Source organism: Oncorhynchus mykiss, chromosome 7, assembly GCF_013265735.2.
Source record: "Oncorhynchus mykiss isolate Arlee chromosome 7, USDA_OmykA_1.1, whole genome shotgun sequence".
Lineage (NCBI taxonomy): Eukaryota > Metazoa > Chordata > Actinopteri > Salmoniformes > Salmonidae > Oncorhynchus > Oncorhynchus mykiss.
This window is the reverse complement of record NC_048571.1, coordinates 5,725,290-5,748,771: the sequence shown is the minus strand read 5'-3', so window position 1 is coordinate 5,748,771 and position 23,482 is coordinate 5,725,290. Positions and strand designations below refer to the sequence as shown.

The following is a 23,482-nucleotide window of genomic DNA, read 5'->3' as shown; positions in this document are numbered from 1 at the left end:
CCCACTCTTTCAGTTACATCACTGATCTCAGGGCTACATGCACGCTAAGTTGTGTTATGTTTCTTATCAGTTAGGAAAACAATCCAACTTTATTTTCAAATAACTATTTATTTATTCTGTTAATAATTGGATCAAATAAAATATATATCAAGGGTTGTCTAAGAAACTATAAAGATTAATGTCATCATTATATTTAGAGTTTACATCTTAATCCAGATTCTAGTTTGGAGCAGGATTGTGTCTTGGCTATTATCCAGCATCATCCTTGAAGAGATCTGTCAGTGTTTTTTGGAGGGGTGTTTTTAAATGGACACTCCCACTCAGCCGGTCGCCATGGTCTGATTGATCCAGTCCAGGAAGTTAGAGACGCGGGTATAGATTCCATAGACGTCCTCTTGGGCGCACCCTTTACCCCAGCTCACCACTCCCGTCAGAAACCAGGTGTTCTTGTAGCGGGTGACCAGGGGCCCTCCGCTGTCCCCCTGGCACGCATCCTTTTTCCCATCCCTGAACCCAGCACACAGCATGTTCATGGTCACATTGAGGCCTGTGGTGCGACACTCCTGCAGGGGGACCCGAGGAACCTCCAGCCTCTGGAGCAGAGTGGACGGGGGTCCCGACTGAGCCAGGCGGCCCCAGCCACTCACCACGGAGGTGCGCATGGCCCCCAGTGTGCGCCCGAAGGAGCCGTCCAAGGCGGGCAAGCACACAGGCACCACGAAGGGTCCAAGCACTACTTCCCTCTTGAGGTAGAGCAGAGACAGGTCCCGGTCTGTGGAGGTGTGGTTGTATTGGGGGTGGATCAGCATCCTCGTCACCCGGCGAATCTGCTCTGTGCCCTCCTTCTTCGCACGGTTGTGTTCACCTTGAAGGGGGAGGAACTCAGGATCAGTGGACAGTGAACACTCAGAGGTGATAGTTAGAATTGGGTTTTGTGGCAGCTGAGATACTGGGAGTGTTGAGAGAACACTGTAATACCATTTGCCCACTCACCCACTGTGACTTGCCAATGGGAGGCAGTCGTGTGCCACATACAGTGGGCAGCAGTAAGGATCCAATGTGGAGCCAAGAGGATCCCCCCACATTTATATTCATTCATGTACTCCAGCATAACCTGCAGTGAAAGAGGGAGAGGAGAGAGTGAGACAGACATAGATCTGGATCTAGCCACGTGTTGGTCAGTCAATAACTACAGTAAATGCTATACCTGCCATGGGCACTCTCCCTTAGGACAAATTGTGCCTTTCACAATTCGGGGCCCGGGCCTGAACGTTTTTACAATTCTTCCACAGGGAAACGGAACTAAGAGGAGAGAGAGCGAGAGAGAGAGAGCGAGAGGGAGAGAGGTTAGGAGTTGAGGATAAAGAGAGAATACAGGCAAGAGAAGGACTACAAACGGAGAAGATGAAGTGCTTGTATGGAGATGGCCTCAAGAAGCACAGGGCTGTTGGGAGTTGTAGTTGTTAGGGTTTGGCCCAGTGTGATACAGACCTTGGGGTATGCAGCTACTGCTGTCATTGTCCAGGCTGTACCCAGGGGCACAGTGACAATGGTGAGACAGGTCTGGAAACTCTGTACAGAAGTGCTCACATCCCCCATTTCTGTACAGACAACCATCATAAGAGTTCATCGAGGCTGTGGAGGTGGGGATAGAGACAGACAGGAACCAAGAGACAAGAGAAATGGAGACCATTATTGAAGAATATCCAAGAGCCAATTTCAGTGATTCGACAGAGAGATACAGGTGTGTTGTACCTACTTTGGCCACAGTTTCGTCCATCAAACCCAGGGAGACATATGCAGATGTAGGTGTTCACCTGACCTAAACAGGTAGCCCCATTCAAGCAGGGGCCAGACTCACACTGATCCACCACTACAGACAGAGACAATATTAGATTATTATTAGAACCATTATAATGAGAAACGAGAAACATATGTAGATTTGGCAAAATGTACAGTACCAGTCGAAGGTTTGGATGCACCTACTCATTTATTTTTTACTATTTTCTACATTAGAATAATAGTGAAGACATCAAAACTATAGAATATCACATATGGAATCATGTAGTAACCAAAAAAATGGTTAAACAAATCTAAATATATTTTAGATTCTTCAAAGTAGCCACCCTTTGCCTTGACAGCTTTTAAAACTTTTTTTGGTTACAACATGATTCCATATGTGTTATTTCATAGCTTTGATGTCTTCACTATTATTCTACAATGTAGAAAATAGTAAAAATAAAGAAAACCCGTGGAATGAGTAGGTGAGTCCCCTGAAGATAGCCTACCTGAGTAGCTCTTCCAGAACTCCTCCTGCATAAAACAAGAGAGAGGGCTATTTAAAAAGACTCTAATGTTCTGGGACAAATATGGAGAACCTACCTCCTCAGATTCCATCTGATCATTCAGTTTAAACTCACCAATTGTTCGGGGAGGGTGAAGATCTCCCGTGCCTCCTCGTAGCCACATTGCTCCTCCAGACACTCTCTCTCCAGGTCTCCCAGTCTCAGCTCCTCCAGCAGGCTGTTAGCACGCCGCGACCGCTGATGATGGAGCACCTCATTGGCCTCCTGTGTGCTCAGGAACACTGGAGCTGCCAGGATGGGACATGACTGCTCACACTACATATACTTTAAATTGATAGACATCCAACAAACTTCCATAGGAACAGAGTACAAATAGTAGGAAAAGGAAGAAGAATCCCAATGAAGACCATGGGTGGTTGAAAAGTTGCTATTACTGCACACACAAGGCTGTAAACAGTCTCTGTACAGTCAGACTGACAGAAAGACAGATAGACAGACAGGAAGTCAAGCAGGGCATTGAATAGCCAGCAGCGTGTGGTGCTGTATTTGAAAGGTACAGGGCTGAACCTAGACCACCAAATTCACATCCTCTGATCTGAGACTCACCTCCAGGGAGTCCGGTGCAGGCTGGGATATAGAGGACTAGCAGGATAAGGTGTCTGAGCTGCACTTTCAGAGCGTCCGTGGTCGTAGACGACTCCATTACTGAGCTCTCAGGGCTCAATCCAAGTTCAGTCCTCCCACAAACACATACTCCACAAACACACGCACAGCAAATCAGTTTCTCTCCCCCCTCCCTGACAGAACATGTATCAGGGTAAACCCACAGGGCAGTTGACTGGGAGACTAACATTGTGAAATGCAATGACTGGACTGGAGCCATGGAGGCATTACTAGTATCACACCAACAGGAGGTGCTGTTGTATAACAACACAGTGGAGGCAGGATATTTGTCCACATGATAAAGCATGTATTCAATGTATCAAAACTGTAAATAACTCATTGTTGATGAAATGTGCAGTTACTGCTCTTTTGCTTTGAAAGGCAGTATCGTTTACAGTGCAGAAAGCTATAATGGCTCTGAGGCAACATATCCTCAACGCAGCTTCCTAAAATAACTGCCCACATCAATATTAATGTAGTCTATTGCCACTATAGAACTAACACTTCACATTGAGGGAGGGAAGACAGAACTGTCACTGAGGAAGATACAGGGCCTTCAGAATGTATTTGTACCCTTTGACTTATTCCACAGTTCGTTGTATTACAGCCTGATTTCTAAATGGATCAAATTCACCCATCTACACACAAAACCCCATAATCACATGTTATTAGAAATGTTTGCAAATGTATTGAAAATGAAATACAGAAATATATAATTTACATAAGTATTCACACCAGAGTCAACACCTTTGGGTAAGTCTCTAAGAGCTTCACACACCGGGATTGTGCAACATTTGCCCATAATTCTTTTAAAACATTTTCAAGTTCTGTCAAATTGGTTGTTGATCATTACTAGACAACCATTTTCCATAGATTTTCAAGCAGATTTAATTCAAAACTGTTACTCGCCCACTCAGGAACATTCACTGTCTTCTTGGTAAGCAACTCGTGTAGATTTGGCCTTGTGTTTTAGGTTATTGTCCTGTTGAAAGGTGAATTCATCTCCCAGTGTCTGGTGGAAAGCAGACTGAATCAGGTTTTCCTCTATGATGTTGCCTGTGCTTAGCTCCATTCTGTTAATTTCTATGCTAAAAAAAACTCCCCAGTCATTAACGATTACAAGCATACCCATAACATGATACAGCCACCAATATGCTTGAAAATATGGTGAGTGGTACATAGTAATGTGTTGTATTGGATTTGGCCAAAACATACTTTGTACTCAGGACAAAAAGTGAATTCCTTTCCCACATTTTTTGCAGTATTTCTTTAGTGCCTTGCTGCAAACAGGATGCATGTTTTATAATATTTGTATTCTGTAGATGCTTCCTTCTTTTCATTGTCATTTAGGTTAGTATTGTGGAGTAACCACAATGTTGTTGATCCATCCTCAGTTTTCTCTTATCATAGCCATTAAACATTGGAACTGTTTTAAAGTCCATTTTTTTAAACTGTATTTAACTAGGGATGTCAGTTATGAACAAATTATTATTTACAATTACAGCCTAGGAACAGTGGGTTAACTGCCTTGTTCAGAAAAACAGATTTTTATATCTGAACTTCTTTCAGTTATTGATCCAATGCTCAAACCATTAGGCTACCTACATTGACCTCATGGTGAAATACCTAAGCGGCTTCGTTCCTCTCCGGCAACTGAGTTAGGAACGACGCCTTCTTTGGACACTGTGTTAACTAAGCTCCAGACGAGCTTCAATGCCATACAACTTTCCTTCCGTGGCCTCCAACTGCTCTTAAATGCAAGTAAAACTAAATGCTCTTCAACCAATGGCTTCCCGCACCTGCCCGCCCGTCCAGCATCACTAGTCTGGACGGTTCTGACTTAGAATATGTGGACAACTACAAATACCTAGTTGTCTGGCTAGACTGTAAACTCTCCTTCCAAACTCACATTAAGCATCTCCAATCCAAAATTAAATCTAGAATTGGCTTCCTATTTTGCAACAAAGCATCCTTCACTCATGCTGCCAAACATACCCTCTGACCATCCTACCCTCTGACCATCCTACCGATCCTCGACTTCGGCGATGTCATTTACAAAATAGCCTCCAACACTCTACTCAACAAATTGGATGCAGTTTACCATAGTGCCATCCGTTATGTCATCAAAGCCCCATACACTACCCACCACTGCGACCTGTACGCTCTGGTTGGCTGGCCCTCGCTTCATACTCGTCGCCAAACCAACTGGCTCCAGGTCATCTACAAGTCTTTTCTAGGTAAAGCTCTGCCTTATCTCAGCTCACTGGTCACCATAGCAGCACTCACCCGTAGCACGCGCTCCAGCAGGTATATCTCACTGGTCACCCCCAAAGCCAATTCCTCCTTCCAATTCCCTGCTGCCAATGGCTGGAATGAACTGCAAAAATCACTGAAGCTGGAGACTCATATCTCCCTCACTAGCTTTAAGCACCAGCTGCCTGAGCAGCTGACAGATCACTGCACCTGTACATAGCCCATATGTAAATAGTCCATCCAACTACCTCATCCCCATACTGTATATATTTATCTTGCTCCTTTGCACCCCAGCATCTCTATTTGCACATTCTTCTTCTGCAGATCTATCACTCCAGTGTTTAATTGGTATATTGTAATTACTTCGCCACTATGGCCTATTTATTGCCGTACCTCCCTTATCTTACCTCATCTGCACACACTGTATATAGACTTTTTCTACTGTATTATTGACTGTATGTTTGTTTATTCCATGTGTAACTCTGTGTTGTTGTATGTGTCGAACTGCTTTGCTTTATCTTGGCCAGGTCACAAATGTAAATGAGAACTTGTTCTCAACTAGCCTACCTGGTTAATTAAATAAAGGTGAAATATATATATATATTTAAAATAGGCCAGTGACAAAAAACTCTCAATTTAATCCATGTAACACAATTATTATTATTTATTTTTTTTTGTTGGGGGGGGGGGGGGGGGGGGGGGGAATACTTTCTGAAGGCACTGTAATGATGAAGAAGACAGTACAATAACAGTTGTTGACAGGTGGTTAGATTTGGTAATGAGACACCATTTATTGGGCCTGAAGGATACAAAAAATATATAGATAATAAACATGATCCATGTGAAAAGCAGCATGTACTGTAGATGTTAGATAATGAAGGTTTTCACACCTTAATTACAGTACATAAGAGATTGTAACAGTGTATACTATTGTATGTGCGCATAATCGACCAGCATAAAAGCTTTTATTCAACTTTAAAACACAATTTGGCAGGGCATATTACCTTTCAAATAACTTCACTAGGTTCTATCTAAATGAAAATAAGACTGATAAAATAAGTTACCATTGAACTGCCATAATCAATTCACAATATTTCCCTTTGCACAACTTGGAAACAAGGAATGTAGAAATGTTGCAGGCTACTGTCTACCTGCTTCTGCAATCAATGTATATGATCAAATGTACTTTAAACTAGGTTAACTTTTTCTTCTTCAACTCAAACTCGACATGAGTTTAAAGTTTACGGTATGATTCAAATTCGAAAAAGATCGCGCATATATTATGATGAAATTCTGTAACGTTTTACAGAACGTTCGGCAGGGTTTCCCCCCCGGCTGTTCATCACACAAGTATTTCTTGAGGCTTGTCAAAGTTCCGTAGCCGAAGTCTACGCCCCTTCGTCGGTGATTGGTCAACAATACGGGATCTGCAATGAAGTGCTTGTTGTCATTCAACTAGACGACTAGTTTTCATGCAGATGTTAAGAAATACTGCACCAAAAATCTTAGATGTAAATTTGCGCAACTAAGACCTCCTCACCAAAAACGTAAAATGATTTACAGATTTCTCTTAAATTAATTGAGACTATTTTGAGGAAGTGAGTGTACTGACTATGGCGTCTCAAGAGGTACAAACAGTAATATTTCCACTTCTTTCTAATTTTTCAAGCGAAGGTATATTAAGGGAGTATGCGAGCACAGACGTTCACTTCGCCTGGCCGAGTTCTGCTAGGAGCAAACCGAACCTATGTATGCGGACGCCTTTAGTGCGTAAACTCCAACTGATCTCTAAAATATATTTAATGGAGACACAGCTGAGAATAGTTACTTGATGTATGGTCGAGAGAGATAGCTGAGCTTTCAGCTGGGGAGTAAACCAAGGTAAACCTGGAAGGCCTTAAGAGTAAAATTGGGAAAATAAGCACTTTTACACAAGGTAATTATTTGTGCATAGTAATCTTTTTCATTGTAAGGTATCTTTTTGTGCATACAACGGCCAGCATGTGAACACCAACCAAACGGAGGTAAGGTATGTGTGTCAGTGCTCTGATGCTGGCTTTAAGTCCTATAGGGGGCAGTCTCGGAGCATCTTTAGTATTTCATGGATTGGTTCCTGTGTGTTCCTCAATCCATCCTTCCACTCCTGGGGTACAGATCCACCCGTGTACCCTGCCCTTGCCCCCAGCAGAGCCCCCAAAGCAGAACCCCTGTTGCAGTTCTCTCCTGAAAAAGACACAGACACTTTAGACTGACAATTCTCAAAACACACACCTTAAAACAGATGAATTGGCACCACATGAAAAAAAAAAAACTTGCCGCCACAATTGGTGTTTGCCAGGATCCCTCCATGAGGGTCGTTGTGAAACTCATGTGCTAGGTAGAACATACTACTGAGGGCACCTATAAAAGGACACACAAACTTATATTAGACTCAGTGGACACTTGCATCACACACATAAATGGAACTAAATCACACTGCTGTGGATAGGTAGACAGAGAGTGATAGACACCTCGGGTGTAGCAGGCCATGCCAAGCATTTCCACTGCACTCTGGTGAACCTTGAGCCCCTCTGCAGAAGAGGTTGGAAACCTGGCTGCTTTCTGTATGTAGGGCTTGCAAGTGTCCCATGCGTCCAGGTCGGGTGACTTGAGGAAGGCCTCCGCTTGCTGCTTCAGACACGCCCCATTCAGAGTGGCATGGAGGGCTCGGGCGTACAGCGTCACATATTTCTCCACCTTGGGGTGGGGGTGGGTGAGCCGGACAAACTCCACTGCTGCAGACACCTGGGAGAGGAAGAGAGAAAGGACAGTAAAAGAGTTGGAGAGAGAGAGTTTCATTGGGAAAATCTTAATTTCTTGTGTTCTCTTCTCCTTCTCAAAACCCATTGGATGAGTTCAACGGTCCCTCCCCTCTGACCTTCTTATCCAATGGGTTTTGAGATGAGGCAAGGAGAGAAGGATCAAGGAAATGCAATTGAAATTCTCCTATTCAAATATTTCAAAAAAGGTGCAACACTTGCAGCTTGGTCCTCATTGGCTGTGGCAGAGAGAAGCACAAAGGGGATGGCCATGGGGAGGCAGCCAATAGCGTCTAGCTGGCTGTCAGGGACTGACACGTTCATCTTCTGCTGGTAGCGCTGCTCTGCAAACTCCAACACCTGGAACACATAGACAAGACACAAACATAACACCTGGAACACATAGACAAGACACACAAACGTAACACCTGGAACACACAGACAAGACACACAAACGTAACACCTGGAACACATACACAAGACACACAAACGTAACACCTGGAACACATACACAAGACACACAAACGTAACACCTGGAACACAGACAAGACACACAAACGTAACACCTGGAACACACAGACAAGACACACAAACGTAACACCTGGAACACATACACAAGACACACAAACGTAACACCTGGAACACATAGACAAGACACACAAACGTAACACCTGGAACACATAGACAAGACATGACTAACACATGGAAAAGACAAACTGTGAGACACTGTCTGGTTAGGTGTGTAACCTCGCATGCATGTGCGCGTGCATTACCTTGCTTGAGGAAGTGGGTCTGGTGTCTTGCCAGTCGGAGAAGAATGCTCTGTGGAAGGACTCTGCGTAGGTGTCTCCATGTGTTCCTGGCGTGGTCATGAAGTGTACGTAATCAGCCAGCACCGCCCCCCTCGCCGCTGGTTCTGCCACGCTGGCAAACTTCCCCCCTGTCAGGGCCTGTGCCACCCTCAGGGAGCAGATGGCATTCAGGGTATTCTCACCAGCCTGGAGACCTGCACAGAGATATAGATGTATACTTAACTGAATAATTGATCATATGTATTGTCAATAAATATTTTCCTTACAGAACTGCTTTTAAAGATATACAGTGCCTTGCGAAAGTATTCGGCCCCCTTGAACTTTGCGACCTTTTGCCACATTTCAGGCTTCAAACATAAAGATATAAAACTGTATTTTTTTGTGAAGAATCAACAACAAGTGGGACACAATCATGAAGTGGAACGACATTTATTGGATATTTCAAATTTTTTTAACAAATCAACAACTGAAAAATTGGGCGTGCAAAATTATTCAGCCCCTTTACTTTCAGTGCAGCAAACTCTCTCCAGAAGTTCAGTGAGGTTCTTTGAATGATCCAATGTTGACCTAAATGACTAATGATGATAAATACAATCCACCTGTGTGTAATCAAGTCTCCGTATAAATGCACCTGCATTGTGATAGTCTCAGAGGTCCGTTAAAAGCGCAGAGAGCATCATGAAGAACAAGGAACACACCAGGCAGGTCCGAGATACTGTTGTGAAGAAGTTTAAAGCCGTATTTGGATACAAAAAGATTTCCCAAGCTTTAAACATCCCAAGGAGCACTGTGCAAGCGATAATATTGAAATGGAAGGAGTATCAGACCACTGCAAATCTACCAAGACCTGGCCGTCCCTCTAAACTTTCAGCTCATACAAGGAGAAGACTGATCAGAGATGCAGCCAAGAGGCCCATGATCACTCTGGATGAACTGCAGAGATCTACAGCTGAGGTGGGAGACTCTGTCCATAGGACAACAATCAGTCGTATATTGCACAAATCTGGCCTTTATGGAAGAGTGGCAAGAAGAAAGCCATTTCTTAAAGATATCCATAAAAAGTGTTGTTTAAAGTTTGCCACAAGCCACCTGGGAGACACACCAAACATGTGGAAGAAGGTGCTCTGGTCAGATGAAACCAAAATTGAACTTTTTGGCAACAATGCAAAACGTTATGTTTGGCGTAAAAGCAACACAGCTGAACACACCATCCCCACTGTCAAACATGGTGGTGGCAGCATCATGGTTTGGGCCTGCTTTTCTTCAGCAGGGACAGGGAAGATGGTTAAAATTGATGGGAAGATGGATGGAGCCAAATACAGGACCATTCTGGAAGAAAACCTGATGGAGTCTGCAAAAGACCTGAGACTGGGACAGAGATTTGTCTTCCAACAAGACAATGATCCAAAACATAAAGCAAAATCTACAATGGAATGGTTCAAAAATAAACATATCCAGGTGTTAGAATGGCCAAGTCAAAGTCCAGACCTGAATCCAATCGAGAATCTGTGGAAAGAACTGAAAACTGCTGTTCACAAATGCTCTCTATCCAACCTCACTGAGCTCGAGCTGTTTTGCAAGGAGGAATGGGAAAACATTTCAGTCTCTTCGATGTGCAAAACTGATAGAGACATACCCCAAGCGACTTACAGCTGTAATCGCAGCAAAAGGTGGCGCTACAAAGTATTAACTTAAGGGGGCTGAATAATTTTGCACGCCCAATTTTTCAGTTTTTGATTTGTTAAAAAAGTTTGAAATATCCAATAAATGTCGTTCCACTTCATGATTGTGTCCCACTTGTTGTTGATTCTTCACAAAAAAATACAGTTTTATATCTTTATGTTTGAAGCCTGAAATGTGGCAAAAGGTCGCAAAGTTCAAGGGGGCAGAATACTTTCGCAAGGCACTGTATACAGACCAAGGTCAGAGACAGTTACTTTTTTCATTTAGTTACATTCATTCCTGAGATGAACTGAAATTAAGTGAGTAGTGAGCACCTTGGTGATAGTGGACCGATCCACCCGATGCCTTCCAGAACTTGAGCTTGTTATGGAGGATTACGCTACCCACAACATGGGGTCTGTTCCCACCAGAGGACCATGCAGTGCGACCGCTCCCCGCTATGGACCGGAGGGAAAGAGAGAACAGATTAAGGACTAACTCAAAATGTTTCAATGTACCTATTGCCAGTTTGATGAACATCAGGTGAAGAATGAATGCTCTTGCATATATCAAACCCTCATGTCATAATTCATGACCAATAAACAACCATTTTTTCAAATTCAGTAAAGGGTGATGTTAACATACCTGAGTTGGAGAGGGTGAGGATGCTGGACGGGTGTCTGTTGTTGGGTGCGTTGAAGCCGGTGATCCATCCTCCAAAATCTCTCTTGATGTCATCGATGTTGTAGTACCAGTGCGCAGGCATGGACATGGCGTCGGCGGCACACATTCCCCACAGCGCCTCTCCCACCGACCTTCGCACCTGGGTCATCTCGGCTAGAGACTGGTGTCGTTACTTCAGAAATCAAACACAAAAACATGTATATTTAAATAATAATAGTAGTCTATGTTCAGATGGGTTACCCTGTGGCTACTGGTGCTCCAGGAGGCTATATAGGTAACGTTATGCGAGCTGTAATAAAGAGTTCAAACGTGGACATAGACAGGACAGAATTCCTTGACATTGTTTAGTGGTTTAAGAAACATATGCGGTCCTACCGTATAAATGTCAAATTGTAGAATGATCCTCACCCTATTGAAGGTGTAGTTTCTGCTGCACGTATGAACACCAGAATGCGCATAATAATGTCGATATAGAACTTGCGTAAATTCATTATTGCTGTGTTACAAAACTACACAGGGTTGTATTCACTTGACACCAAACGGACCAAAACGGGGAGGGACTAACTAAACTTGTCCAATAAGAAATTCGTTGTCGTTGCAAAACGTTTCCGTTGCAAAACGTTTTGCTCTAATGAATAGACCTAGAAAATAGCCCGCTACATAACCAGAGTTTGACATAACTACCAATTTACATATTGTAACCGTCAGACAATCAACTCTCGCCAACTGTACATAAGTCCCTCAACTTGCAAGATGACGAACATTAAAGTTAAAGTTTCATATTCGTAGTAAAATTGAACTGTTTCACTTTTCAACTGGGTCAATTCATAAAAAGCTCATGGAGAATAGATATATATTCAGTTTTAAAAAGGAGACTTTAAATATTGAAACGTTTGTCTCAAGCGAATGTAAAATTGGTAAATTCATCTGATTCCCATTCCTTTGTTACGAAACTGTGGATTTGAAGATCGGTAATATGTTGGATTTGTCTTCTATATGAACAAAATAGTGAAGTGCATTATGGGTATTCGAATTTCATCAATGGAAGTAGACAAAGTAACATTTATCGATACTATCAGGTTTAAATAGATAAGGCAGTAGGTACATTAGCTTATGTTTTGAACGAACTGTAAATTGGTGTCGACACTTGTATAATAATGCTTTTTGCAAGCAACTTCCTGAAATCAATGCATGCAGCATAGCAAAGATAGCTAGAGATCTAGCTAACGTTGTTACTTCCAACATCCTTACTGGTGTACGTTAGCTGGTAGTACTAGCTAGGCCATCGACGTTGGATACCAACAATATATATTTAACTAGGTTGGTCTTTGGTAGGCTATATATCCGGCATAATATTGACTATGTGCTTAGCCAATTGCACATTTTCTTAGCAGGTATCAGAGGAAATCATAACCAGCTGACCATCCATCAATATTGAAAATGGATGGGTCAGAGAAAACAGAAGTTGGTGAGGAATTTTCACTTATACCGTTATATTGTTTCTAGTTTCACATACATTTAATCCAGTTTGAAAGATGGGCCCAGTTGTTGTTGGAGATCATCATGCAAATGATTTGTTCCTGACATTTTTTGCTCTGATTTCAGCGAGGGCAAAGTCATTCTGGGTACAGGTGGATGTGGAAGAAACATTTGATGAGCTATATGAATATCTGACACACCTGAAGCATGCCATCAAGACCTGCACTGCTACAGACAGAGGTACCATATATACAGTACACACACATACACATACTGGCCATTGATGCAATAATTGTTCTGTTTTTGTTTTAGAATATGTCCAGGGGATGAATATGATTACCTTATTGGATTCCGGGCTGATTGTGACACCGGCAACTACAGGCCCAGCTACAACTACAGCCCCAGCTACAACTACAGCCCCTGCCACTGGGAATGAGTCTTTTGTGGAGGTGGTTATTGGTGCAGGTACATAGCCTACTTCACACCCAGTATATCATTATAGTATCTCTGACTGTGAGGTTTGGATTGATTGGATCCAAACGTGGTCTGTGAGCTATCCCAATATCTCAGTTTGCTGCTAGCCTAACATCTTCCCAACATCTGTCTCCACCACACAGAAATCCTCACAGTTTCAGTCCCTGACATTGACGACCCTCAGACTCCACTGCCCCCCCAACAGACAGAGCCCGTATCCCCTCCCTCACCCCTCCGTTACGATGGCTCCATCATCCCCCTGTCGCCCCCCTACCCCAACAGAGAGGACCTCATGACTCCCCTGCTGCCCCTCCAGCTCCCCTACCAGTTCCATACCTGCAGCCAGGCCTGTGTGCCCCACCTGCCCCCGTCCGCACACCACTTCCGGGGCCACAACCCTCTCAGGATCCCACTACTCTGCTCCTTCCAGCGGCAGTGTGCTCCCACCCCACCTCTCACTACTGGGATTGAGACCGATTGTGATGGGACTGAACCAGACTCTAAGGGGGAGGGCTCTGAGAATTCTGAGGGTGCAGAGTTGGACTCTGAGGTCACGGCACGGGGTGTTGTTTACAAGGCTCCCTGTGGGCTGAGTCTCTGCACCCCAGGGGAGGTGCTATGTTTTCTGGTTGCCACAGAGAGTCACGGCGTTCTGCAGGTGGACGACTTCACCTTTGACCCCCTGGTGCAGTTGGAGTGTCTGCGGCCACCGCAGTGGCGCCCACCCGGGCTGGCTGAGAGGGACCTGAGCCGGGGGTCAGAGCCAACGCCAGTGGAGTTATGCCTGCAGGAGGAAGGAGTGCGGCCGGAGGATTTCCGCTACAGGAAGGAGCGTTGGCCTCACGGCTGTTTCCTCAGTTCGGGCCCGCTGTTCACCACCTGCTGCGACTGCACTGACGGCTGTGGTGATGCGGAGAGCTGCGCCTGCGCTTGTCTGACCCCAGGCGGCAAACACTACTCCCACCAGAGGCTGTCTGAGCATGTGCCCAAAGGGTGAGCTGGGCGTCTGGTCCTTGTCAGCAATCCTGTTGTGTTCATGTCCTTTGTGTATCTATTGTGCCTGGTGAGTACGTGCCATTACCAACTACTCATGAAATATGTATCTGTGTGTGTCTGCTAGGCTGTACGAATGCGGTCCTTGGTGTGGGTGTGACCGTGGTATGTGCCAGAACCGTGTGGTTCAGCGGGGTCTGCGTGTCCGGCTGCAGGTCTTCCCCACCGGAAACAAAGGATGGGGGGTGCGTTGCCGTGACGACCTGGACAGGGGCACGTTCGTGTGCACATACGCAGGTAGGGGAAACTGACAGTTTGGTCCTGTAAGCTTAAAATGATTGTTCAGCGAAAATGTACATATAGTGGCTTGCGAAAATATTTCACCCCCTTGGCATTTTTCCTATTTTGTTGCCTTACAACCTGGAATTAAAATGTATTTTTGGGGGGATTGTATCATTTGATTTACACAACACTTTGAAGATGCTAAATATATTTTTGGGTGAAACACACAAGAACTTGAGCGTGCATAACTATTCACCCCCCCATAGTCAATACTTTGTAGAGCCACCTTTTGCAGCAATTACAGCTGCAAGTCTCTTGGGGTATGGCTCTATGTCTCTATGAATATTCTAATCATTCAATTAACAGATAAATGCCATTAACAGCTTTGCAGCTCCTTCAGGGTTATCGTTGGTCTCTTTATTGCCTCTCTGATTAATGCCCTCATTGCCTGGTTTGTGAGTTTTGGTGGGCAGCCCTCTCTTGGCAGGTTTGATGTGGTGCCATATTCTTTCAATTTTTTAATAATGGATTTAATGGTGCTCCGTGGGCTGTTCAAAGTTTCAGATATTTTTGTTGTTGTTGATCTGTACTTCTCCACAACTTTGTCCCTGACCTGTTTGGAGAGCTCCTTAGTGTTCATGGTGCTACTTGCTTGGTGGTGCCCCTTGCTTAGTGGTGTTGCAGACTCTGGGGCCTGTCAGAACAGGTATATATATACTGAGATCATGTGACAGATCATGTGACACTTAGATTGCACACAGGTGGACTTTATTTAACTAATTATGTGACTTCTGAAGGTAATTGGTTGCACCAGATCTTATTTAGGGGCTTCACAGCAAAGGCGGTGAATACATATGCACACACCACTTTTCTGTTTTGAATTTTTTTATTTTATGAAACAATTTTTTTCATTTCACTTCACCAATTTGGACTATTTTGTGTATGTCCATTACATGAAATCCAAATAAAAATTCATTTAAAGTACAGGTTGTAATGGAACAAAATAAGAAAAACACCAAGGGGGATGAATACTTTGACAAGGCACTGTATTTGCATAAGAACCATCCCTTTAATAAAGGCTCAACTGTGGATCCAAATCAAGGATCTGAAACTATTAACTTCCCTTCCTTTCAGGTGTAGTTCTCAGGGCAGGACTGGACTCCGACGAGCCCCTCCCACCCAAGCGCCAGAAGGCGGACCTTCCCTCCGACGACGAGGTGGAGGTGGTAGATGAGTGGCTGGCACCGGCAGGGGAGGGACGAGCGCCTGCAGAGACCCTGGAGCCCTCGCCCCCCTCCTCACCTCCTGACGGGCTTCATGTGCCCGTTATCCAGAGGCCCGGGGTGGAGCTTTCTCCACAGATACAAGCCGTGTTGGTGGGAAACTCCCTGCCAGTTCAACCTCTCACAGGTACTGGAAACTGGGCCAACGGATGCTTCAGGGGGCTTCATGGTTCCATTAGCCTGGTTACACCAGACTGACAGCTGCACTCATCATTGTTCCACTGGTTTAACCAGGCTATGGTTCCCAATGATGAACATTGAGAAACGAGGCATTATGGGTGCCTAGATAGTATGCAGTATAACTTATTTTCTTTCCTGTTACACTTTTCCTTCTTCAGGCATGGAGGTTGAGGAGGGTGTGGAGCAAGAGAATGGGGTACAGAAGCCTCAGCTGAATTCCCAAGCACACATGAAAGAAGTGGATGTGAAGCTGTCTGTGTCCACAAGCACAAGCCCCAAAAAACTGGGCCCAAAGCAGAACCCTATGGAGCACCTGTATTACCTAGATGCCACGAAGGAGGGGAACGTGGGAAGGTTCATAAATGTAGGTGTATGCCGGTGTGACTCCCATTCTTTAACCCACCCACTCATAACCTCTGACCACTTGTCTCTACAGCACAGCTGCGACCCCAACCTATTTGTGCAGAACGTCTTCACTGACTCTCATGATCCAAACTTCCCCGTCATCGCCTTCTTCACCAGCAAGTAAGTGTCCTGAATAGTCCCTTTTTAATGGGTAATGATTTTGTGATAAAACTACACGATGGGTTGATATATCAGTACCAATAGCAGATTTAGCTTTTTCTATATTTTCTTGCAGAGTGGTGAAGGCGGGGACTGAGTTGACCTGGAACTACTCCCACAGCCCTGACAGTGACCTGGAACAGAAAGTGACATGTCAGTGTGGCTGTGAAGGCTGTCAGGGACTGCTGTCCTGAACCTTGAGATGAACACAGAAACAAAATACTCCTTTATAGCCTGCTTCTACACCCATTACATAGTCAGTTTGTGCTGTAAACAAATCTGCCTTCAGACCAGGCCACAAGGACCCCAAGATGTGTATGATGGTGGACAACCAGTTATGCTTTGCCCTCATCACCTTTGTCTATTAACCTGTAAATGGGCCTTTGTATACTTAATAAAAAATAAACTCAGCAAAAAAAGAAATGTCCTTTCACTGTCAACTGCATTTATTTTCAGCAAACTTAACATGTATAAATATTTGTACGAACATAACAAGGTTCAACAACTGAGACATAAACTGAACAAGTTCCACAGATGTGACTAACAGAAATGAAATAATGTGTCCCTGAACAAAGGGGGGGTCAAAAGCAACAGTCAGTATCTGGTGTGGCAACCAGCTGCATTAAGTACTGCAGTGCATCTCCTCCTAATGGACTGCACCAGATTTGCCAGTTCTTGCTGTGAGATGTTACCCCACTCTTCCACCAAGGCACCTGCAAGTTCCCGGACATTTCTAGGGGGAATGGCCCTAGCCCTCACCCTCCGATCCAACAGGTCCCAGACGTGCTCAATGGGATTGAGATCCAGGCTCTTCGCTGGCCATGGCAGAACAGTGACATTCCCGTCTTGCAGGAAATCGCGCACAGACCGAGCAAAATGGCTGGTGGCATTGTCATGCTGGAGGGTCATGTCAGGATGAGCCTGCAGGAAGGGTACCACATGAGGGAGGAGGATGTCTTCCTTGTGACGCACAGCGTTGAGATTGCCTTCAATGACAACAAGCTCAATCCGATGATGCTGTGACACACCGCCCCAGATCATGACGGACCCTCCACCTCCAAATCGATCCCGCGCCAGAATACAGGCCTCGGTGTAACGCTCATTCCTTCGACGATAAACGCAAATCCCACCATCACCCCGGTGAGACAAAACCGCGACTCGTCATTGAAGTGCACTTTTTTCCAGTCCTGTCAGGTCCAGCGACGGTGGGTTTGTGCCCATAGACGACGTTGTTGCCAGTGATGTCTGGTGAGGGATTTGTTTCCCTCCTGTTGGTGGTAAACCTGACCATGTAATACACCTTGATTTGGAAAACATTTCCTTTAGAATTTCCAATTGGGTAAACTCCTAGACCGTTGAACCCCTTCAATTGCTTTACATTTCTACTGGTCTTAGTTGACAACGCAGTCAACTGAACTGGTCCACTAAAATCATTCAGTGACTACTTAATCAACACAACTTGATTTGGCTCAAAATAAAAAATTGTCACGGAGCTGGAACCAGCAGTAGAGGATGGAGTGGCCTTAAAGCTGTATGCTGCTGTGGTGCCAAACTGCTGCAGAACTTCACTTGGTAGTTTATGCTGGTAATAGGTATCACCAGCCAGCTTCAGTCCATACCGCACCAGGAGTATAGAGTTGAGAGTGTGCAGTGACATTCTATTTCTTAACTTTGACTTAACCACACTCATTTGGCTAAACAGCCGTTCAACCTCCGCATTTGAGTGTAGCAAGGAGAGGGCAGCGAGTGCAGCTTTGCGCAGTTCTTCAAATGGATTCGACCCGGAAGAGTCCGTGTAGTTATTGACTTCACTCCAAAACTCAACTGTATTTTCAGTTGAGTCCCACCTAAACAGATGGATGTTTCTCGATTGGGAAACAATTTTATCAATTGTTTGGGGCTGGTATCCCAGTAGCTCAGCTACTTTAATAATTTCAGTGGTGCCTTTATTGTGCTTTAGTGTTTCCTTAACACTGAACAAGGCCATGTGTCACAAGGCTTCAATGTTGTCTGGGAGCCTTGCTTGCAGCTCCTTGCTTAATGCAACAATGTAGTTGATGCACTGTCTCCGAATGACCTTTTTGTCCTCTGGCGCAAGACTGAGTTGGTACACCGTGCTCTCTAAAAGGTACCCAAGGTATGGTAATGGACTGAGATGTCCATCAATGGCATCCTTCAGGACATCCATTTTTGCCATAGGGTTGACTACTCTGCTGCAAATTGATGTTAAGAGGTATACCAGATTGTCCTAAAGCTTGACAGGATCTGTTTGCTCTCCATCAAATGACTTCACTGCAACTTGTACGTCAGACAGGATTGATTTCAAGAACGTCAGGTAGACATAGTTGGTCTTGTCCATGTATGTGGCATGGAGCACATCCGCCATGTAGTAATGCTCACTGGCCTTGGTCACCTCAAAGTGGAGTTTCAGTTCTTCCCACTGGCTCAATATACGAGTTACCGCAGGCTCAATCGATAGCCAACGTGTGGCACACACTTTGGTGATCTGCAGGGGTTTCTGGCCACAATTAATGGTAACATACACTGCTTTGTACGCCTCGTGCCGTTTTGGGGAAATCGAAAACCAGTTGTAGGTTTCCCTGATTAAGTACTCAACACTCCTAGGGATAGTTTATTTGGATGCTGCACTGACAGCCAATTGTAAAGAATGGCACACACAGCGGATGAGTACCGAATTGGGCAATGCACATTCTTCCTTTAAAATCTTGTGCACCCCAGTCATTACGGACACATTATCAGTGCCAATACCCTGAATATTCTATTTTTTAAGGTTACACTTCTCAAGAAACTCAACTACCACCTTTACTATTGATCTGGCATCACCCCCCTCCAATTTAACCAGCCCGAGAAATGTGGACCCAACGGTTATTTTTTTAGCACTGAAATACTGAATCACCGCATGCAGGTATTTCGAGACTCTGACATCAGTGGACTCATCCAAATGGAGACTGAACTTCTCATCCCCCACATCTGATGTTACCCTTTTGAGAAAACAAGGAGCCAGTACTCCCCTAATCATTTCTGTGCACTTGGTGCGGTGCATTTGGAAGTTTGTTGCTGCCACAGAATCTGGGCAGCTTTGCAAGCCATACCTAAATGGTTGCATGCTAGCATCTAACAATGCTCCGCAATGGCCATTGCCATAGTAGCTTCTGCCCTTTTGCAGTCATCCACTTTCTTAACCAACTGTGGTAATGTAGACTGCGTTGTGGGGTTGTACGGTTTTGCTTTATTTATATGCTTTGCTGTAGCACAATGTTTTTGATGTCATACATTTTTGCAAGCATGTCTGATTTGCACTACGCACAGTATGCCGACAATCATCCCCAATTACTGGCTTCAGCCACCTTTTAATTAAATTCAGGTACAGACTCCTACTCTTTTCTGTACTTCTGGCTATACAATTTTGATTGAGCCATGTTGATTGATGTTGTAAGTTCTGTTCAAGATCAAACATTTGTGACCAACTATATTCATTGGGTTTGTCTCGTCGAAAGCATACTACTGCTGCTGCAGTCAGCCAGCAATGACTTGCAATTTGCTGAAATTACTGCTGGCCTGTTGCTGCCTGTGCACGTGCTGAGCGCCTGCTGGTGACGTCACTCACAATGCACTTTTGCAGTCAGGCACGTGTGTTGTGACAGAGGAAATCGGATTCGTGTCATTTAGAGGGAAAATGCATTTTAGCGTTTGAGTCACTTTTCAAAAGTTGCTAAAAGTTCAAAATACATTTTTAAAAGTAGCTACATTTGTGGCTAGGTGCTGGTTGAAAAAAAGTTGCCAGGGTACTCTGAAAAGTTGCTAAATCTAGCAACAAAATTGCTAAATTGGTATCACTGCGCCCAGTTGTAAAGTCACATGACACACGTCCCTGATCACGTGACCGCAGCGTACAAAACACTCCTCGTTCCTTTCTTTCTACTTGTGTTTACGACGTTCTTATACCTCAGTGGTTTATGGAGGAGATGGAAGTCAACATGAACACATTGCTGGCAGCAGGGCTTCTACTGCTTTTCGCTATGCCCGGAGAACTTTACAGAATCCCTCCGCACGAGGAAGTCGCCAGGATGGCTAGATTCGTCGCCAACCAGTGCAACTGGGCTTCCATGGCCACAATATCGACCCATGAGCCAGTGCAAGGACAACCCTTCTCCAATGCGTTCTCTACCAGTGACGGACCAGTTGGGTCTGGGACTGGGGTGCCCTACATGTACCTCACCACTATGGAGATCTCTGTCCAGGATTTAAAGGTGGGTAGGACAATATTTCTGTCAATTGCAACGTAGGAAATGTATGGATCACTGGTGCCAACAATGTCAAGACAATACAATAACGTAAAGTCGATGACAGATAAGGTTATTATTTGCATTATGTCACCTACTGCAAGGAAAAAGTCCTTGTTCCATTTGTAGTTGACACTTTATTTCCATTTAGAGCCATGAATGAAAGTTGTTAAATTATGCAACTCATTGGCCTATCATGAGTCAGCTGCTTTTGGGGAGTGACACAGCAATTTTTTTGTAATTACGTCATATTTCAGTCTTATGTTGACTGTGGCAATGAATTGACAGCTCCTAGTCTGACCCAGCCAGCACCATGTATGCCAGTGTAACGGATGTGAAACGCTAGCTTAATTTAGCGGTGGTGCGCGCTAAAGTGTTTCAATCGGTGACGTCACTTGCTCTGACAGTATACACACACACACACCTTGAAGTAGTACTTCCCCTTGCTCTGCAAGGGCCGCGGCTTTTGTGGAGCGATGGGTAACGATGCTTCGTGGGTGACTGTTGTTGATGTGTGCAGAGGGTCCCTGGTTCACGCCCGGGTATGGGCGAGGGGATGGTCTAAAGTTATACTGTTACACCAGTTTGACACACTCTTTGGGCTCAATTCAGTCAGATCACCATTAGCCAACATCCGCATGAACTTTGTTAGAGCTGTATTATTCACAAGCGGCTCCTGGTATATACCTAAAGCCATAGGCTAAACTTTTGACCTTTTCTCTAATAAATATGTGTGACGCCATTCAAAAGGGATGTGCTGAAGAGTAAGGAGATACTGACTGACTGACTGACTGTGTGTTTCAGGTGAACCCCCAGGCTTCCTTGTCTATGTCCCTGGCCCAGACAGACTTCTGTAAGAACCAAGGATACGACCCTCAGGATCCCCTTTGTGCCCACATCATCTTCTCTGGCTCTGTGCTGGAGGTGAGGGTTAATGACATACACTCACACACACAATCAGTCTCACTCACTTGCACAGTGTTTATCTTCATGAATCCTCACTGTTCTGTTTACCTGTATGTTTCTGACAGATTAACGGTACAGAGGCCACCTTTGCCAAGAAAGCCCTGTTCAGTCGCCACCCTGAGATGGTCGACTGGCCCACCGACCACAACTGGTTCTTTGCCAAGATGAACATCACCAAGGTGTGGGTTCTGGACTACTTTGGAGGGGTAAAGACAGTCACACCAGAAGACTACTTCAAGGCTACACCCTACAAGAGACACCACTGAGTGAGTAGCTATTGATGCTTTTCTCTTGCCTCTGAGGCCCTGTCCAGAAACAACCCCTAGCCTCTGACACTGGATCAGTGACTAGGGGTTTCACTGCCTCGTGCAAATAATCTTAGGATGCACTTTTGTGGAGTGCACCTCTGAACCAGAGCCTGATTGGTCAGATGTCATGGAGTTTGATCAATGTGTCGTCGATATGGTTTATTGTCAGGAATGAAAGTGATGAATAGCACTAGGTGCACGTGACAAAAATGTACTGAGTCACTGTTTTAGTTTACAGTGGCTTCAGAACAGCTGACCGTTGTATTTCTGTCTTGTGATTCTTTTAGGAGGATACCACAGCCAGTTTGATGAGGAGGAATCCTAAGTGTTTCATAGTGAGCTAGAGGGCAGGGGAGGATGGACCCAATATTTGGAATAATGAAGACTTTTTAAAAATTTTCTTCCCCCAACTAAATTTGCTCAATAATGGCCATTTGCTGAATTCCAAATAATGTAATATCTACTGGGGTGTCTGTGGGGGAAGGGGATGGTTTGGAATTCAGCGTTTCTCTCATATGCTTCCAATTGAAATGTATGGCTATAGGGATGGATCTCTGTGTGTAATTGTGGGTTATACCCTTTAGGAAGCTCTATTGTTGTGCAATATAATTATTTTAAGAAGGACTGCCTTCATTGTTAGGGAGTTCATTTGGCTTTTGTAGTTATAAGAAAGAATTGATGGCATCTCTCCCATGTGAGCAGTCATATGCAGTGTTGTATTTTTACCACAAGAGGGGGAGGTGTGATGCTTGGTACAGACAGAAGCTGGCTTGAAGGGTAGTTTGACCAAATGACATATGTTGTAGTAGTATGGAGGTGATTTTTGTTTGTAATGCCATTTGGGGTATGCCAACAAGGGTACTACCACTCTATTGTTTTTGGACAATGCCACCAATAAGCTGTAGCAAGGTAAACAAACACACATTCTGGGTGGCAGACGCTAGCTCCATAGAATACCTTTTTAATGTAGGTATCCATCAAATTAGAATAAGTTGTAATTTGGGTGAACCATTTCTTTAAAGCAGAGGAAAAACATGACGCTCTTGTTGAATTAAATTGTGTGTTATAGTTAGTTAGTTAGTTAGTGGTATGTGTTGATTATGAAGCATTGCACTTGTCATCTACAAATCCATTTCTCATTTTACAAGTAAACCTTTTTTAGTCTTCATTTAATCAGTTTGGGTCTAATTCATTTCAATTCAATATCATGCCAAAATATAACTAAATGTGACATGCATTTAAAACAAAATATATTCAGTTTTACAACATCACTTCTGATTTTTGCTGGAATTTAAATACATTCTTTGTATATTTTCTACGTGAAATAAGTATTTATATGCTCCTCTATTCTCTATTGATGCTGACACGGTACATATTTTTGTAAACAAAATGATGGATGATTTGTCTAAATAAAGCTATATTTTGTATGTACTTTCCTTTGTTCTTGTTGAATGTAATATTTATCTTATTA

General features: G+C 44.2%; 4 protein-coding genes across 10 annotated transcripts; 2 read left to right on the top strand and 2 right to left on the bottom strand.

Annotated features, from left to right (window-relative positions):
* Positions 1-28: 28 nt before the first annotated feature.
* Positions 29-3,085, bottom strand: f7l (coagulation factor VII, like). 2 transcript variants are annotated; one of them, XM_036982181.1, is made up of 8 exons: positions 2,913-3,085; positions 2,421-2,587; positions 2,289-2,313; positions 1,760-1,873; positions 1,492-1,635; positions 1,208-1,302; positions 994-1,114; positions 29-865 (listed from the first exon to the last, which is right to left on the bottom strand). In XM_036982181.1, exons 1-8 carry the CDS (start codon positions 3,007-3,009, stop codon positions 321-323), a joined length of 1,308 nt encoding a protein of 435 aa, XP_036838076.1. In that variant the 5' UTR covers positions 3,010-3,085; the 3' UTR covers positions 29-320. The 2 variants fall into 2 exon arrangements, with proteins under 2 accessions (XP_036838076.1, XP_036838075.1); XM_036982180.1 differs by having other exon boundaries at positions 2,421-2,593; positions 2,913-3,083.
* Positions 3,086-5,988: 2,903 nt separating this feature from the next.
* On the bottom strand, positions 5,989-12,056 carry LOC118965219. Of its 2 annotated transcripts, none has more exons than XM_036982176.1 (8): positions 11,587-12,056; positions 11,140-11,350; positions 10,830-10,952; positions 8,794-9,026; positions 8,243-8,380; positions 7,733-8,006; positions 7,539-7,622; positions 5,989-7,445 (listed from the first exon to the last, which is right to left on the bottom strand). In XM_036982176.1, exons 2-8 carry the CDS (start codon positions 11,324-11,326, stop codon positions 7,288-7,290), a joined length of 1,197 nt encoding a protein of 398 aa, XP_036838071.1. In that variant the 5' UTR covers positions 11,327-11,350; positions 11,587-12,056; the 3' UTR covers positions 5,989-7,287. The 2 variants fall into 2 exon arrangements, with proteins under 2 accessions (XP_036838071.1, XP_036838070.1); XM_036982175.1 differs by having other exon boundaries at positions 11,554-12,055.
* Positions 12,057-12,183: 127 nt separating this feature from the next.
* LOC110517309 (histone-lysine N-methyltransferase SETDB2) lies at positions 12,184-16,860 on the top strand. 5 transcript variants are annotated; one of them, XM_036982171.1, is made up of 10 exons: positions 12,184-12,275; positions 12,570-12,646; positions 12,784-12,897; positions 12,970-13,122; positions 13,275-14,124; positions 14,252-14,421; positions 15,541-15,816; positions 16,028-16,233; positions 16,306-16,394; positions 16,510-16,860. In XM_036982171.1, exons 2-10 carry the CDS (start codon positions 12,619-12,621, stop codon positions 16,625-16,627), a joined length of 2,004 nt encoding a protein of 667 aa, XP_036838066.1. In that variant the 5' UTR covers positions 12,184-12,275; positions 12,570-12,618; the 3' UTR covers positions 16,628-16,860. The 5 variants fall into 5 exon arrangements, with proteins under 5 accessions (XP_036838066.1, XP_036838068.1, XP_036838065.1 ...); XM_036982173.1 differs by having other exon boundaries at positions 12,186-12,646; positions 16,311-16,394; XM_036982170.1 differs by having other exon boundaries at positions 12,186-12,646.
* Positions 16,861-20,311: 3,451 nt separating this feature from the next.
* Positions 20,312-23,440, top strand: LOC110512982 (protein CREG1-like). The gene is made up of 4 exons (XM_021593068.2): positions 20,312-20,704; positions 21,542-21,661; positions 21,769-21,969; positions 22,299-23,440. The coding sequence occupies exons 1-3, from the start codon at positions 20,411-20,413 to the stop codon at positions 21,967-21,969; spliced, it is 615 nt and encodes a 204-aa protein (XP_021448743.1). The 5' UTR covers positions 20,312-20,410; the 3' UTR covers positions 22,299-23,440.
* The last annotated feature ends 42 nt before the right edge of the window (positions 23,441-23,482 follow it).